General features: G+C 37.7%; 1 protein-coding gene across 1 annotated transcript in view; it reads right to left on the bottom strand.

Annotated features, from left to right (window-relative positions):
* Nucleotides 1–18,271, bottom strand: part of hydin (HYDIN axonemal central pair apparatus protein) — a 409,298-nt gene that overhangs the window by 198,496 nt on the left and 192,531 nt on the right. Inside the window, exons 15-18 of the mRNA XM_039762370.1 lie at nt 14,388–14,488; nt 12,652–12,787; nt 7,213–7,377; nt 5,078–5,230 (exon numbers count right to left, since the gene is read on the bottom strand). Coding sequence (XP_039618304.1) covers nt 5,078–5,230; nt 7,213–7,377; nt 12,652–12,787; nt 14,388–14,488 — 555 coding nt within the window. The remainder of the gene's footprint in view (nt 1–5,077; nt 5,231–7,212; nt 7,378–12,651; nt 12,788–14,387; nt 14,489–18,271) is intronic.

The following is an 18,271-nucleotide window of genomic DNA, read 5'->3' as shown; positions in this document are numbered from 1 at the left end:
TTTATGAAAAATAATAAAGATGTATAAATAATATGTATATTTTCATGTACAGTGCATATATCATTGTGAAGTTGCATTTTATAACTTTTTACACTGTTATATTAGAATATGTATACAGTGATGTGAAGTTTTTAAATGGCGAGGTAAGGAGACGTTCAGTTTCACTATACCAAAATAAGTTTAATTCAACTGAAATGAATGAAACTTTCAAGTTCTACATATGTAAAGATGTTGCTTTCGAAATGGACTATAGCTTTCTTGTTCTTTTTCCTTTCTTTTTTTTTGAAGCAGCTACAAAACAGCCTACCATTCTGAACAAAGACACTGTTGGCAGGAAATCATAAAATGACATCCTCATCATGCATCTCTGACTGTGAGTAAACAGAAATGTAAGAATTTCTAATGTCAATGTGAGGTGCTATGAGTCCACTGCAACTGCAATTGTATTACTGCAAGTGTTAAGAAGGTCAAATAATATAAAGATTACTGATTTAATTAAAAATGTGGTAAGTTCTTTTTGTAAGTTTTCAAGTAGTGTTCTCTTTCAACTTTACAATGCCTATATTTATTTTTTTATCCTCAGACAATAATTATATTTTATCTGTTTAAGAAACACATAAGGACTAAATACATCCCAATCAAGTGAAAACAGCATTTCATTTTTGCTTTTATGGCACTTTTACAGCATTTTAGCATTTAGCATACAGCATTTTATAGCATTTTCTTTAATATTATTGCCTGATCTTAATTGTTTTTCTTTTCTTGTAAGTTTTTCTTTCTCATCTAGCAAAGCACTTTGAGCTACATTGCTGTATGAAAATGTGATATATAAATAAATGTTGTTGTTGTAGCAAGTATAAGAGTTTGCTCAAAAGACACTGCATGGAAAACTGTAGTCATTCTTTGAATTCAACTAAAGGATTTTGCTTTCTGCCTTTCCTTATTCCTTGTTTTTGTTTCTCTGATCCACCAAAAAATAAAAGTTAACAAAGTCTTTCTATCCAAAAAGTCTATTGCCCAATTAAACTGCCTTTATTCTCAATGTGGAAACAAAACTTACAAGAGCATTTAGTACAATTCAAATAAGCAGTCCTTTTTCAACTAACTTACCCCATTTAACACTTCAGATGGGCCAAGTCAAAACCTTTTCTAATGTCCCATAAAGTGAAATGTCTTAGCAATGTAATGTAAACTCAGATATTAAATATAAGCATATTAAATCATTATGTGAATTACACATTCAGAAATCATTGTTTTCTATTATTTTGTGGTTGTATTCTTGTGTTCTTTGAACTCACTGTATGTTTGCAAAAATCTATGCATGTCTCAGAAATTTTAGAATGCTATGAATGGTTAGTGGAGAATTAGAATTTAGTGTTTTGTTAAATAGTGCCTTTACCTCATTGCCATAATAATGTTAGTTGTATTTCATTTGATTTGGTGAATACAAATTAAACATACAACATACATGAGAATTCATTATTCCCCAATAGCCCCAAGCAAGCAAATTTACAAGAAACAGACTTAGTCATATTCAATAAATTAGTGAGGAATGTGCTTGGTGACAAAATCATCCTTTTTAATAAAACCCCTGTGTGCGTTCAGGTGTCCGTGTGGGTGTCTTCTGGTGAAGTGTGCATGTGCGGGGCCACACGGCACGCGTTCAGTCTCTTCCTGTGTATTCCCTGTGTGTGCAGAGAGAGAGAGAGGCACACACACAGGCGCCCACAAAACAGACACACACAGTCGCGTGCGCGAGAGACACACACACACACACACAGGCGCGCGCGATACAGACACACACACACACACACACACACAGGTGCACGCGAGACAGACACACACACACAGGCACGCGCGAGACAGAGAAGACACAAACACACAGGCAGGACAGAGAGATAGACAGACAGACACACACACAGGTGAGAGAGACACATACACACACACAGACACAGAGGCGCACGCTTAAGAGAGACACACACACGCGAGAGACAGACACACGCACATGCAGGCCCACGAGAGAGACACACACACACACAGGCGTGCATATGCATTGTTGCAATGTTACTTTTCTTGGTTGGTTATTAAATTACGGATTTTTGCAAATGTTCATTTTTTTCCCTGTGCTTAAAACTCATTAAAAAAAGTGTTTTTAGCGAGCGGGTCATAAGGCTGTAACGTGAACTCTTGCAGTGTTAGTTTTCTCTGTTGTTCAAGGTTTTCTCAGTGTTATTCAATGTTTTTACATTTAGTTTACTATTACGCTGTGCATTCAAAGGTGTAATTAACTATATTTGTGCTTAAAAACTTAAAAAAACATATATTTACATACAGTTCATACGGTCTGGAACGGATTAAATGTATTTACATACAATCCTAAGTGGGAAATTAATTCGGTTCCACTGTATTACTGTCAGACAAAATTACAGGCATTTTACGGAAATACAAACCAGTATTACTGACAGAGGAAATTAAAGGCATACAATACAGTGACGCTTATTACAGCCACATACAAGGTCCCTTGCCATTTAATATAGACTGTTCCTACTAATGTTTATGCTACTGTTCTAGCGCCCGTTTTTGTAACGGGCTTAATGTCTAGTATTAAATAATGTGAAAGCCTTGGCTGACAAATACCGGTGCACCGAATAGGACAGGCTACCAGCCTTTCACTCCATTTACATCTCAATGTCTCAGCTGAAACCATAATGTTTTAAGAAAAATATTTTAGAGAACCAATTTGGAGTAAATGCAGCCCTTTTAAACATATTATTTCCTTTCTGAATTTGCTCTCAACTTCAAATAATACAAGAAATTATATTCAGTTCACTATCTAATCCAATTTGCCAGGCTTTGAGAATGAGAAGTTTAGAAAACAGGCTGTTTAAAGAATCTCTAACACCACCAACAAAATCATTTCTCACCGTTAAAACAACAGACTAGAGATGCAAACCAGAGAAAAAAAATAATGAAATCTGCCGAGGAACAATGCTGACACAGGCAAAAAAAATCCACAAATGGACAAATTTGTTTGTAATGTGCACAATAAACTAAAGCAAAGCCATAGAGCCACTTGAGTATTTAAGTTATGGGATGTTAATCATTTTTCCCTATGACTGCATCTCAATTGACTAAAATGTAAAAAGGCCTTTGTTATTCATATACATACTCCCTAACGATTTCTAAGGTCACACTAGTGGATATTAGTAAATATGAGGAGAACTTGAAGAGTTTACTGAACATATGCTCTTTCACCTCACGCAACTGTGTCAGGAGTCACAAAGAGACAAAATATTAAGAGACAGACAAAAAGACAAAACCGAGAGTGGAGCAAATTCAGAAACTCTGGGCGTCTAAAATAAACAGTGATTCAAGAAGATGAGGTGGAGTACTAATTACGCACAAAAGAGGTCAGCAATCCCGTAAGAATGGACATTAGATAACAATATTTGAAAATGACAAATTTGCCGACACATGGACCTTGATTTTGCTGAGTATAACTGCTGCCAGTACTTCTCTATCAAACGCAGAGACCCTTCTGCTAGTACTACATGAAATGCTTGTTGCTTATGCTTAAATTCCTTCCTGACTACTGGAGTTCACTAATGTGATGGACTTTGGCCTCCATGACAGATACTAACCACCTTTGGGCCACAGCTCCTTGCAACGTTTACTACTTCTGGGCTACTGAACATTCTTAGGCTGTTTAGATTCCATGTTTAAAAGGGGAACCAATATTCAGGAAAAGATCCCCAAAGGTGAAATCTGAATTCATTCCAAACATAGACATCTACCAGTACTTCCTGGGATATTCTGAACTTTTTTTTTTTGAAGTTCTAAGTCTGTCCAACAGACCCGCCATCCATCTGAGCCAGCTTACCATCAAGTGGTGGTCAGTTGACAGCTCAGCGTTTCCTTTTACCCAATTGTTCAAAATATATATATACCTTCAGATCAGGGGACACAACTATAAAGTTGATCAATTACATCTGACAAGAGACTCTGGTACTTTTGTGCAATATACTGTTAAAAAACATGGTATTTATTATGTATAATGAATACCATAGAAAAAATGCACTGTTCTGATTCTTATCTGTTAGACTATTCACCTCCATCTTGCCTCTTCAAGCAGTTATCCTTCATTTCCCACATGAACCTTGAGGTCTACCAGAAGGACTAACAGTGGTACCTTTCTATGTAAAAAAATTGCTACATGCAAAATGGTCAAATATTAAGCACAAACAACAGTTGAGTCTTTCTTCTCTGCAGCACAGAGTTGTTCCTGCTTATGAGTTCATATTCACAGCACTCACCTAGTAGATTATAAAAATCACCACACCCGTCTGGAGGTTCTCCTGTGAGAAAACCCCAAAGCAAGGAAGAAACTGATAAATATGGATCAAGAGCCATCGATTAGTATCACATTGCACTGGATGTTCACCTATCATGTTGACAAAGCCCACACAGAGTTTCCACAGTGTCTCAGCAATGAGCCCAATAGGGTAAAACAGATCAAAATGCCAAAAGGTGCTTGTCACAGACACATGGCTGAAGCTGTCAATTAAAATATATTACTGACTGTACATATGTTGATGTGTTGTTTTTTTAAGTTGTTAATCTTGTTTGCCTCACAACTAATTGATCTAACAATGCAGTCTGAAGTTGTGTCTCTTATATTAGTTACACAGAAGCTTGCCAGTATACTGTATGTTGTCTGCACTCAAGCGTGAGCTGTGGTCCAATGACTGGCTGCACATTCACATTTGATGCTTTACTTACTTTATAAACATAACATTGAAATTGTTCCTTTTCGTTAGCAATCAGACTTACAGTATATACTTCCTGTTGCTTAGAAATGTAGCCTACTGTGTCTTTCTGAAGATTTGGGAAGTAGATACATTTTAAAAAGTTCATGAGTCCGTAAGTAATGTAGAAAAGTATGTACATCGTTATCACAATGTGTTAATTTGTCAATAAATAGTTGTTCGTCTAATAATTACTAATTGAAAATAAGTTAAACACATCAATATTATTTATTTTATAAAAAAATGAATGGCTAATAATTAAAAATACTTACCATTTTTGCTCGGTAACTTGCTGCAATTGGAGACTGATTTGAAAGTTTTAGTGTTCTGGACACATCCTTCAGTACTGGAATATTCCCAAAATCCACCTCCATGGAACTGACATGCACTACAGGTCCTTCTCCGATGCAAGCCAACCGTACCTTCTGAAAATTTAAGAAATTAGGGTAGCATGTAGATAAATATATAGATTTCAGAAGAAGCCAAATGAGTTAAGGATTGAAAAAGAGCAGCAGCAGCACCTGACATAGAAATAGGTCCTACATTGTTCCTGTTCCAAAGAAGGCAGGTACATGTTCACCAATTAACAACAGAGCAGTCTCACATCATGAATACCTTTGAGAGGCTGGTCATGGACTATGTGATTCCTCTTGTGATAGACCACGTGGACCCACTGCCTATCGGGAAAAGATTAGAGTGGAGGATGGAATTTTCCATCTGCTCCACAAGGCGTATTCTCACCTGGACAAAGCTGGCAGCACTGTGTGGATTATGTTTTTTGATTTCTCCTGAGCCATCAATACCATCAAGCCATCCCTGCTAAGTGGTAAACTCAGAGATATGCAGGTGGATGAGCCTATGGTGTCCTGTATAGTGGACAATCTGTCGGGTAGAACTAATTGTCTGCAACTTGACATCAGCAAAACCAAGAAACTGGTTATTGACTTTTACTTGCACCACAAAGCCTCTATACACAGTCACTATTCAAGGAGTGGATGTGGTCCACTCCTACAGTTACATGGGTGTCCACATCAATGACAGGTTGGACTGGTCTCAACACAGAGGAACTGCTTTAGAAAGGGCACATCAGTCTCTTTCTTCTTAGGAGACTGTGTTCCTTTAATGTGGGTCGTAACATCCTTCACATCTTCTGTAACCCTGTGATGGTCAGTGTGATTTTCTACACGGTGGTGTGCTGGGCTGGTAACATCACTTCAAGAGATTCCCACAAAATCAACAAGCTAGTTAAAAGACCAAGCTTAGTTACATGATGGAGGTAGTAGCAAAGCAGAGAATTAAAACTAAACTGAGTGCCATTATGAGCAATGCTGCACATTCTTTCTCTGACACTCTAACAATGAGTACTTTCAGCCAATGAATTATTCAGCAGAAGTGTGTCAAGAAACAAAGCTGGTACTCCTTTATACCAACAGCAATACATCTGCATAATACCTCACTGTGACTGTGACAGCCGTGTCAGAAGTTTTCTTTCTCTTTAAATTTGTGTCTCTTTTAGTCATTCTGGTGTGTGTTCAGATTGTATTGTGTGTTTGTATTTATATACATTTATCTATCTATTTAAGTATTTAGTTACTTAAAGAGCTTCTGTAAAAAGCCTAATTTCCCTCTGGGGACAAACAAAGTCAATCTGTCTGTCTGTCTTATGAAATTTTAAACAGGTATAAAAAACGTGACAAGAAAAGGGAAAAATGGAGGTCTAGAAAACAGACATTAAAAAACAAGGGGCAACAAGAGGAAAAAAGCTAAAATAAGGAGATAATGGAGTCTGAAATAAGACAATACGGTATATGCATTTGTGGTGAATTTCTTGATTCAAAAAGGAAGATGAAACATATCATATTTACAGTTTATTCAAAACAATGCTATAAGTGGAAAACCAAGAAAAAAGAATTAATTTATGATCATATTTTAGCTGAATATTGGATATAATTAATAATTATTTCAGTGAATAATAGTCTCCTATGATTTCTTTATTCACATTGCAGTTTTGTAATTGTATATTAGGTCATCTAGACCTTTCTGCTTTTTCTCTTTATTATTACTAGTTATAATTTATTATTTATAATTTATTTTTACTTTGGAAATAATAATTTGTCTAAATACAAAAAATCCTAACGTAAAGTGAATGTAAAAACAATTCCTGATGCTCCAGGTTTGTGGCATTTAAGTGCTGGTAATCACCTACCATCCTAACTAAGTAAGCTATCACAAGCTAAAATCTAAAAGTACACTTGCTCATAAATAGTGTCTAGGTGGAAATAAAAAATACTGATATCTAAACAACATGTTATTTTTTTTATTATATATATTTTTAATTAACATTAGGCACTAGTATGTTATTGCACTAAAAGTAAAAACAATGCATAAAGAACATATATTATCTTACAAGTGGTAAATCTTCACTGCCAAAAATAGCAATGTTTGCCACAATGTCCAGTTTGCCCACCATCTTGGCCAGTAGAACCAGTGGAATGTTCAATGTAGAGTTGGGCTGGACTATACCCCGTGATTCTGAGCTTGAGTACAGCACGGGGGGATGTTCATCATATTCCTACAAGAAAAATTAAAAGCATAAGCGCCAACTTAAAAGGTTTCTGGTATCAATACAGTACAGTTACAATAATTTTCATACATTATCCCTAAGTATAAAAATCTTTTAAACTTAGACCTCCTATAATGGTTTAAAAAATTGCACAGTTCTCGCAGGAAAAGATTCTGAACATTGTAGATATTAACAAATGTATTCATTCAACATCTAGACAATTCTTTTAAAGGTACATAAATAAAGAGGGCAGCTGAATGTTTTTTTAATAGCAATAACTAGAAGAAACATGAACATTTAACATACTTTTAAAAATAAAAAAAATAATTTTAAAAAGTTCTACTATAAAAAAATCGGAGGCAAACCTTGTCTAAGAAAGGTTTGTTTTGTCAGGTACAGTATGGATTTAAGACAAAATTGGAGGTTTCATTTCTATCTTTCAAATGAATCTCACTTACTTTGTGGCGTGTAGTGCTCAGGTTGTTGGCAGTGAGGTCAGTTGTCTAGAGAATGGACCTGTACCAGGGACATACTGTATGAGTAGGAACTGAGCAAGGCAGAGAGCAAGTGTGATGCTGAACAGAAAGCATTTCATTGTCACGGTTTATCTTGCAGTGCCAGATGTAGAAATGTATGTCTGAATACAATCTTGAGTAAATATGGCTAAAAAGTGGGTGAAAACAATTAGATGGTTCACCCAATTTTAAAGTTCTAAATCAACTCAATGCCTCACAATGGCGGAGCTCAAATAAAAAGCAGTGATTTAAAAAGAAAAAGATGTAAGGTGCTCTTGACAGTATGGCCAATCCAAAAGAAAGACACTGGTTTGAAACTGATTAACTTTCTATAGCTCAAAAGTCTCCTAAAGAGAAACCAGTTAAAAGTTTAAATGGCTGAGTGTAGAGGACTTATTATATATGTTGAAAATGAATATAATCTAAGGAAAACTCACTCTGTTAAACGAGATAGTGCTTTGGCATTTGAAGACACTACTGGGCCAGTGCTAAAGGTGATCGATGTAGTGCTGCCTGCTGTATGCGCTCTACATTGCTCCGAGTTAAGAACATGCACTTGGTGTCAATGAAAGGGTAAAGAAATTGTTAGTTACCTTTATGAAATAATTAACTGTAAGACGTGTTCAAACTAAACAGTATGCTGTCACACCCAGTGAAAAGGAATGGAAAGAAGTTCAAAGTCGTTAACAAACAGCCATAGTCAATGTGACAAGACAAACAACTTTAAAACCATTCCAGCAGAACCACAGATGAAGCTGCACAAGATCCACTATCTGACTGCACATTTAAAGGAATAACTAAAAGAGTTTACAACAGTGTAAGTAAATTTCAAATATGCCATAACAGAATATAGGTGCTGTGTATATACAGCCGCCAATGCTTCATTAAACACTATTTTTTGCTGTTATACCATAATGTCAAAATGACAACAACATATTGCATCAGCCAGAAGACTAAAGCACTTCTCAAACACATGAGGTCATTAAGTAAGTGCCTGCAGTGTAACCAGAAGGGAACATCACTTAGAGATGACTTGGAGTCACATAGTTGAAAGCATCCTGTCTTCTCCTCACTTTCTATGGAGCATTGCCTTGGGTCTTTATATCCAGCAGTGTGGGATATTTAAACCAGAATGCTACAAGGGTCCAAAAGTTCAAGCACCATGACTGTGAAGTGCAGCCTGAGTTAGGAGGACTATCACATGGATGATGAAGCTGGATGGATTAGCCAAGGTGTTGCGTGCAGAGGAATCAATGAGGAGGTCGGAGTTGAAAGCCCTGCTGATTAATGTGGGATAAAAGTGTTGGCAGGTACACAGCTAAAAAACTCCTTGGTGTTCATCTTGTGCATATGTGCAGGTGGTCAAGGCATAAATGATTTATGACTTTTCTTGTGTTTAGTAGCGCATTTGCTTTTTTAGATGGCATTCCTCATGGTCCCTAACAGTGGGGAGAATGGCATAGGTGTGATAGGATTTAGCTATCTTCTTGTTCTGTGTTCTCATGTCAGAAATGAAATACACCCATCCTTCTGAGGGCTCAACCCTGTACATCCTGCATGGTCTCTCTGTGTTCCTCTCCCTGTCTCCACCCTCGACTTGCTTGTTACAATAAATAAATGAATCATTAAACTTTACTTAATTTATGCTACTGGGCTCTTGAATTGATAACAGCAATTTTACCTTTCTATTTTCTCTGTGTTAAGTCCACGGGCAGATCTACTGTACCATCAGGGGCCTCTCTTTTGAAATGACTAAGTGCTCACGCACCAAAATTCCCAAAGGGGATCTTTCCCCACTACCTCAATCAATGAAAGGAGTGAATGTCCAAAGAGGACAAACCAATAACACAATCGAATATCCGTGCAATGAAATCAGTCAATGACACGATCGAACGTTCACATGGAAAAAGCAAGGGTGGGACTTACCATGCTGGGTGTCCGTGTGTTGCATTGCTAAAAGTATGATCAGCTTTCTGTTCAAGAGCTCAATTCTTTATGTCACCCAGGGCCTGCGGGGTCTTAATCTGGGCTTGGCCAAGTCTATTGTTTACTTTCTTTTTCTCTCTCTCCCCATCTTTCCATAGTCATTTTAAGTATTTTTCTAATACATGGGGAGAACTGAGACACTGCAGTCTTTAAAGTGCACAGAGTGGAGGAAATTGGGGGCAGCTTTTGGGAAGAAATCCTATGGACACAGCATTTTCAGCAGCAGATTTTGCTGCTATTCACTACAATATTTTTAGAAAGTTGTCTGTGAATCACAAAGCCCCATAAGACTAGTCAGGAGCTCTAAGGATGGGGTAGTGGGGTATGGAGTAAGAGAGGGAGATTGGGCATGTGCACTGATACAGCGTGTTGCTGTACCCTCCTCACAACAAACCACCAAGACTGGGACCCGAGTGCAGCCATGCAATGGGCGACACCTCAGCACCACAATGCTCCAGGGTAAGTTTTTTTTTTTTTTAAGGTGGCTGGAGTGCCCCCCCAAGTTTCCCCAGCAAGCTGGAAGACCTGCTTGCAGGGCTGGATGCAGATTAACGTCATACCCAGGACAAAGTAATTGCAGGTTAAGGCTTTGCTTAACAGAGTAGAGCAGCCTTCCAATTGGCATAGATCCCTAGCCTCAGAGCCACCACTCAGCCCAGATGGAGTAAATAATTGAAAAAACCTCAACTATCCTCACATGGATGTAGGTGTAGGATAAGTAATATCTTATGTGGAGGGAAAATAAAAAATAAATTCCATTTCAAAAATAAAACATTGACATAGCTCACCAATTAGGGCAGAGACAGATGTACTAGAACCAGGCTTTGTTACATTTAACATGTATATTATATGAGGTAGTCAGAGTACAATGATTTATCAGCTTTCTTAACACATTCTGTATAATCTCAGACTAAAACTAAAAGATTTTTGTTTACTCAGAACAGAAATAGCAAAAGTGACATAATTAGTAAATCTCCTATATGATGACAATAATCAGCAATCATGCCATTTGAATTTAAAAGCATTTTATTGTGTTCACACAGCATGTAATCATAATGTTATACATATGAAATATGTTGTGACAGATCAAGACAAAAATCAAATTAAAAACTTACAAACAATAAACACAAAAATTACTATGGCAGCCTCTTCGTGCTGACACAAATTAACAGGCTCTGTCTTTAACACTTAGATTGCTGAATAAAGTCATACATGGAAGTATTTCATAATGAGCTAAAAAACAAACATATCTTATTTTGCATTGGATGGATAGTCTACATGATTTAGCAGTATTGACAGTTGCTTTGGATGTTTATCTTATCCAAAAGTTTATATAATTTAGGCACATCACACAGCTCTATTCTGTATGTACTATATTTTGTAAAATCAGCATATTAACATTGTATTAAAATGACTGTCTTCATTAATGAAGTACCTACTGTAAACCATTAATAACACACTATAAAAAAAGGCCATATTCAACAAGACTAACCTTTTTCAAGGTTCATGTTGCTTTATATATGCTCTAGTGATTTTCATAAAGTGGCACTTGTCTATAGTCACCTGCCCTCGACCCTCTGCAGTTCGCATACCAGGAGAAGGTGGGAGCGGAGGATGCCATCATCTATATGCTACACCGTTCACTTTCCCACTTGGACAGAGACAGTGGTGCAGTAAGAATTATGTTTCTCGACTTCTCTAGTGCCTTCAACACCATCCAACCTCTGCTCCTTAGGGGCAAGCGGACAGAGATGGGAGTAGATTCATACCTGGTGGCATGGATCGTGGACTGTGCTTTCTTCGGTCCTGTTCAGCCTATATACATTGGACTTCCAGGACAACTCTAAATCCTGCCACGTGCAAAAGTTCGCTGACGACACTGCTATCGTGGGCTGCATCAGGAGTGAGCAGGAGGAGGAGTATAGGAACCTAATCAAGGACTTTGTTAAATGGTGCGACTCAAACCACCTACAACTAAACACCAGCAAAACCAAGGAGCTGGTGGTGGATTTTAGGAGGCCCAGGTCCTTCCCAGACTCTGTGATCATTAGAGGTGACTGTGTGTACAGAGTGCAGACCTATAAATACCTGGGAGTGCAGCTGGATGATAAATTGGACTGGACTGCCAATACTGATGCTCTGTGCAAGAGAGGACAGAGCCGACTATACTTCCTTAGAAGGCTGGTGTCCTTCAACATCTGCAATAAGATGCTGCAGATGTTCTATCAGATGGTTATGGCGAGCACCCTCTTCTATGCGGTGGTGTGCTGGGGAGGCAGCATAAAGAAGAGGGACGCCTCACGCCTGGACAAACTTGTGAGGAAGGCTGGCTCTATTGTAGGCATGGAGCTGGACAGTTTGACATCCGTGGCAGAGCGACAGGCGCTGAGTAGGCTCCTGTCAATCATGGAGAATCCACTGAACATGATCATCTCCAGACAGAGGAGCAGCTTCAGCGACAGACTGCTGTCACTGTCCTGCTCCACTGACAAACTGAGGAGATCATTCCTCCCCCACACTATGTGACTCTTCAATTCCACCTGGGGGGGTAAACGTTAACACTATTCAAGATTATTGACTGTTATACCTGCTTCGCACTCTCCACCTTGCATTTTTTAACTTTTTAATTAAACAATTTAATTAATATTGTTTTTATCAGTATGCTGCTGCTGGAGTATGTGAATTACCCCTTATGGATTAATAAAGTATCTATCTATCTATCTAGTAATGTTGTTCTGCTTGTACTCCTACCTCATAAACTTGTTTTCACATAAGGACTAACCTGAGGAAGCAGACCACAACATGCTGGCAAACGGCTGTCATTAGCCACCTTAATGGCGTGGTGGTATGGGTAATCAAGAAAGCATCGGCCAAACTCCAAAACTGGGCTCACCAGGCGCAGGGGAGGGATAACACACCTAGGAAAGAAGAATATCGGATTGTCCAGTAATTAGTGGTTTGTTATACTTTTCAGATATGCCAATGACAGCCAATATAACTGAAATTTCCTCCGATAAAACAAATAATTTCATTGTTCACTTAAATAATATTCATTATACATACAATTAAGCATGTTGCAGCAAATGTAAAAAATGCATTTCTGCAAGCTACAGTTAAAGCAATGATATTAAAGAGTAATAAAATAATGTGAGGTCATATTTTTCACAATGTGAACATTTCTATACATAATTATTGTATGAATAATTTAAAATTAAAGGAATACTCCACCCAAAAATGACGTAACAGCGTATTCATTGACTAGTACTTCACATAAGATTAAATATTAAAGAAAAGTGAAGGAAAACATTACTGGAAGAGAACACGCCTTGTACTTGTCAGTTCACCCGTGCAGCCTTACAGACTGCTGCTATAAAATCCTGAGGTACTTCAGTTGTGGAAGGTAACAAGAACACCCAAGAAGTGACAGTGAGAGTGAACTGGTCAGTTATGTGATTGAAGGGGTGGGCTTCTTGCTTCTTTCTTTTCTTAGGCTACATTATAGGCTGGGGAAAATAAATGCAACACTATGAGAGCCAGTGTGGTATTGTTTGATCCCAGATGTATTGCTCTTACAAGATTTATATATTCTGGTATGATAGAAAGTGGCAGATTATTACTAAAGTTTTGCAAGTTTCAATCCTAATCTTGGATTCCTAAGAAGCTGATGATGTCAAGTACTGTGCATTCTCAGCAACTCCTGGGTAGGGTTACCATTGAAACGTGTATCCATTGCAAATTTTTAATTTACTAAGTACACTTTGAATGTGACAACAAAACGTCACCACTTTTTTCTAAATAAGTATGAACCCCAAGTTAAAGCCACACTGATCCTTCAAAACATAAGAATATAAAAGACACCACTTGTGTCCAAATTCACTAAGGGGTTCCCTGTGTAGGAATCTAAACAGCATGGCCAAAGCTGAACAGTGTTTCTTTACAAGCCCTTAAAATGAATCTAATAATAAAGCAAATAATCTGCTCAAGGAGAAAAACTACAAAATGACAATTTCTGGGAAAAATGAATATTTAAAAAGTGCAAATACATTAACAAATGTGAGCTTTTACCATCTCCCCACATAATCGTAATCGATAGTCTAAACAATAATGTAAATGCTATTTTATAAATATACTGTATTTAAATTTACTCAGACATGATTAAAACCTTCCCAGTTGCTGGACCCTAATGGTACTCTTGACCCCTGAAAAAATTCTCAAATAATTCTGTTTGCAAATTTTCAAGGGAGAAGAATATAATTAGCTATGACCAATTATGCAGATTTTTCAGTTTAATGGATTTTTGTTTTGTACCTGAAATTATGGAGGAGACATTCTGCCCTGTCATTATCATCATATACTAACCTGGATGAATGTGCGTTAATCAACAGAGAAAGCCATAGGGGGAGTGAGTGGTAATATACTGGAGTTACTGTTTCATAATACCTCTCCTTGAGATGAAACAGAAATATATAACAGAAATGCATAAATTCTTTTATTATATTTTTTATAAATTCTTTTTACCTGGCAAGAATTGGAAGAGCCAAAACTTCCTCCCCAACACCTTCAATATCTACCACTAATGCCACCTCATACTGTTTGACAGTGTTGGAACAAAGAGTCACCTAAAGGGAAAGACACAGAAAATCAGAACCAAACATCTTAAGGTCAGCTTTAGAAGTCCATTTTTCTCTTTCTAACTGAATTATTTCTGTTACAGAGTCGACATCTGTATTTCATTGGGAGACCAGTCCATAACAAGGCCCACCTAACGTTGACATCCCCTCTCACACATAACATAAGACAACATGCTGAAACCTATTTAATCCAATATAAGGTTGTGGGCACATTGTATTCTGTCAAAACTGGGTTCAAATCAGAAATAAGCCTTTTACACACGCAGGTCCATCACAGATCAAACTCATGCATACACACGCTCACAAAAATAGCATAGGAACACTAGTTATTCTGATGCCTTTGGAAATGTGGGAGGAAAACCAGGGTAACAGGAGGTCTGCCCCTGCCAACACAGGTAGAAGATGTAAACATCACACACTCGACAGTTGGTCGTGGGATTTAAAGATAGGAAACCGGATGTGAAAGGTTGCAGTGCTAATCACTGCATCACGGCACTGACGACTCATACGGCGCCAAGTTAGATGTACCAATTAAATAAAAATATAAATATATAAAAAGAAATCAGAGGACCTGAAGAAAATCCATGTGAGCGCTGGGAGAACATGTAAACTCCATACATGGCAGAGATTATACCATTGAACACATTTCCTGGAGTATCCGGGCAATAGTGCTATCCACGGTGCAACCCTATTTTAATAGAGTTTACTGAAAATATCTGAACACTATCTGTGCTGTATGTGGTACTCTCTACAGTGACGTTTTCCTGACATTTTCTCAGTCTTTGCCATGGCATCACAGACTGATACTTATTACAGTATATAATAAATGTATGTGGCTAAGCAATAACAATACCAGAGATGGTGAGGAGACAGGATATTCACATTTTCTGGTTTTCTCTTCAAGAACTCATACTTTGTTCCTTTTCTAAGACTAGATGATTATGCTCCACAAAAACTATTATTACCTGTATTTCATGACGTCCATTTGAGCAGATGCATTTAGCACATTTGTACTCATGGGGCTCTGAAGTTCAATTAGAGTAATAGAAATAGTGTCCAAAGCACAGGTTAAGAATGCAGGATATTGTGGTATATAATCAGTCTATCCAAATCACTGCAGTAGCAAACAGGTGCCAGTCTATTACAGGGCACACTCATGTCCACTTTTAAATTAGCATTATGATGCTAGGATTAATATAATTAAAGTGGATTGAGTCATTGGTGAATAAGGTGCACTGCCAAGGTAGAAACCCCACTCTCTCTGACGTGCAATGTTGGAGAATTCAATTAGTGATTGACAAGAAATACAAAGGAATTTGTTGTTTCACTAAATGTCTGTTTGCAACGGTTGGCAGCTTTATTAATTTGATTTTTTGAATTAAATGTAAAACATACTTGTTATAAATGATGTTAAATGGTTTGTGTGCACATAATAAATGGAATAGGAGGTGTACGTACTGTTACACATCACTGCATAAACCCATTTCCTTTCAACATTTTCTAATTACTTTAATTTTCCTCTGCAAAAGAGCCAACTGTCTACAATTTCAGCTTCCTCATCTTTCACAAAGTAACATTTACTGGTAAAAAGACAAATGATGTCTTATTCTTAATATTAGCCAATCCTTCTCCCCCAGTGCTTTTACATTTAATCCTCCTTAAAGGAAAAATGCATATCATTTAAATACATTACAATGGAAGAGGAAAATTTTGCATTGTAAAGGCAGCTGTCACTGTGCTCTGCCGCAGGGCAGGATTTTGTGGCTTCAGCCTTACACTTGAAATGTATTACAGAAGAAAAAATATCGCAATGAATGAATATTTAAAAGTTAAATCTTCTAGCGTTATGGGTATATTACAATAAGGATGACACTGTGGTGCAGTGCTTATTATTGCTGCCTCCCAGTTCTGGGTTTGAATTTCCCCCCAGATCTACTGAACTTGCTCCATCTTCCGTTGACCTCATGGGAAAACCTTCACACCCCAGTGTACTCCTAGACCACAAGAACTTGCACCTTTACCTGCTTGATGGATTTTTTTGTGTGTCCTACAAAGAACAGTGCTGATTCCCCAGGAAGTCTATGTCCGGCAAAAAGCACACACCAGTTTACGTGACAAAAAACTCTGTTAATATTTCTTTCTTGACATAACTTCAATGAACTGGCGTTCCACCTTGGACTGCTTCCTACCTTTGTCTTGATGTTGACAGGATAGGCTACAACTCCCACAACACATATTTAGGGTTATAAAAGGGATGGATGGATGGACAATGCAAAGAATAATTTATTACTTATAAGCAAAAATAAAGGTCGCCTCTCGTCGCCAGTTATTTTGTATCTTTTACACAGTAAGGGATTAAAAAATTCAAGCTCACTGATGTTGAAAGCAGTCTCTCTTGTGGATATGGACGATGTCTGTATTAAATACAAGAAAGTTTCTTATAATGCACTTGTTTTTTATTCCTTTAGTGCTGAAATACTCAAAGTGTGGGTCAAAGAGCTTGTAATGGATCAACGCACCATAATTTACCTTTCAAATGCTGAAATTGAGTTATTTTGAGCGTGAAGGCTCACTGAGATGCTGTCATTAAACAGAATTCAAGATCTGCTACTGCTGCCGAGGTGCCTCTGAGAGTGCCAGTGATAACAGTGGATTACTGCATTGTGCTAGCGATTTTTCATGCTGAGCTAAGAAGTAATGAGTGACAGTGCAGCCTTATTGATGGCAGTCAAGAGGAGCACTGAAGGTTGCTCTCGAGAGTGACAGAAATGACAGGATTATATTTAGAGCATTATTTAGAAATACAGCTATAGATGTCCTCAAATTTCAAAAGAAAAGACCCACCATATACTCCGTTATTCACATAATGATCCATATCTCTTCTGGCACATGTCTAAACTATGATAATGCTTTGCTTCATATGCATTAATTGAGGTAATACCTATTTGTACAATAATGCTTGCCATACATTAAATAAGTATAAAGAGAGAGAGAGAGGTTTGGAGCACGCGTTGATACAGCGCATTGCTGCACCCACCACATGATAATCCAACTCAGGATGCCAGATTAGGATTCACGTGCAGCCACGCGACGGGTGACACCTCAGCACCACACTATTCAGATGTGTGAGGTTTTTTATGGTGGCTGGAGTGCCAATTCTGCCACCAACCCCCAGATTTTCCCTGCAGGTTGGATGGCCTACATGAAGGGCTGGATGCAGATTAACATCATACCCAGGATGAACCAATTTCAGGTTAAGGGCCTTGCTCAAGGGCCCAACAGACTAAAGGCTAATGAATAAATCTTCAATGAAAGCAGTATGATTCAAGCTTAAGCACATACACTGATGGTTATTAAATGTCTGCTGTCATTTTTTCGTGTGGCACTGATGTACGGGGCTATTGAGTCACAGCTCCAGGTTTGGGGGTTTAATGCCAGACCCAGTCACTGTCTCTTGAAACACATCCCTAAAATAAAGCAGTCTAGGTTGATGAATGACTTTAAATGGTACCAATGTAGGTGCACTTACTGTTTATTTTGACAGATTGTTTCATTTACTCAGGAATAAGATCATTAAAAATCCTAACAGACTGGAATTATCACTACATCCAGCCATTATCAAATACTGTATACTCAATGACATTTCTGTATTAAAGGGCAGAGGTTACCTTCCAGATGTTTTGCAAAATAAGTAAAAAGCTCCCCTCAGTAATTTTGCTTATTGAAATGTTTATAACAACCCCCAGCTCTGTCTTCTAAAGCACTTTATTT

Source organism: Polypterus senegalus, chromosome 9, assembly GCF_016835505.1.
Source record: "Polypterus senegalus isolate Bchr_013 chromosome 9, ASM1683550v1, whole genome shotgun sequence".
NCBI lineage: Eukaryota > Metazoa > Chordata > Cladistia > Polypteriformes > Polypteridae > Polypterus > Polypterus senegalus.
The sequence above is the reverse complement of the archived record's forward strand: the minus strand, read 5'-3'. Positions and strand labels throughout refer to the sequence as shown.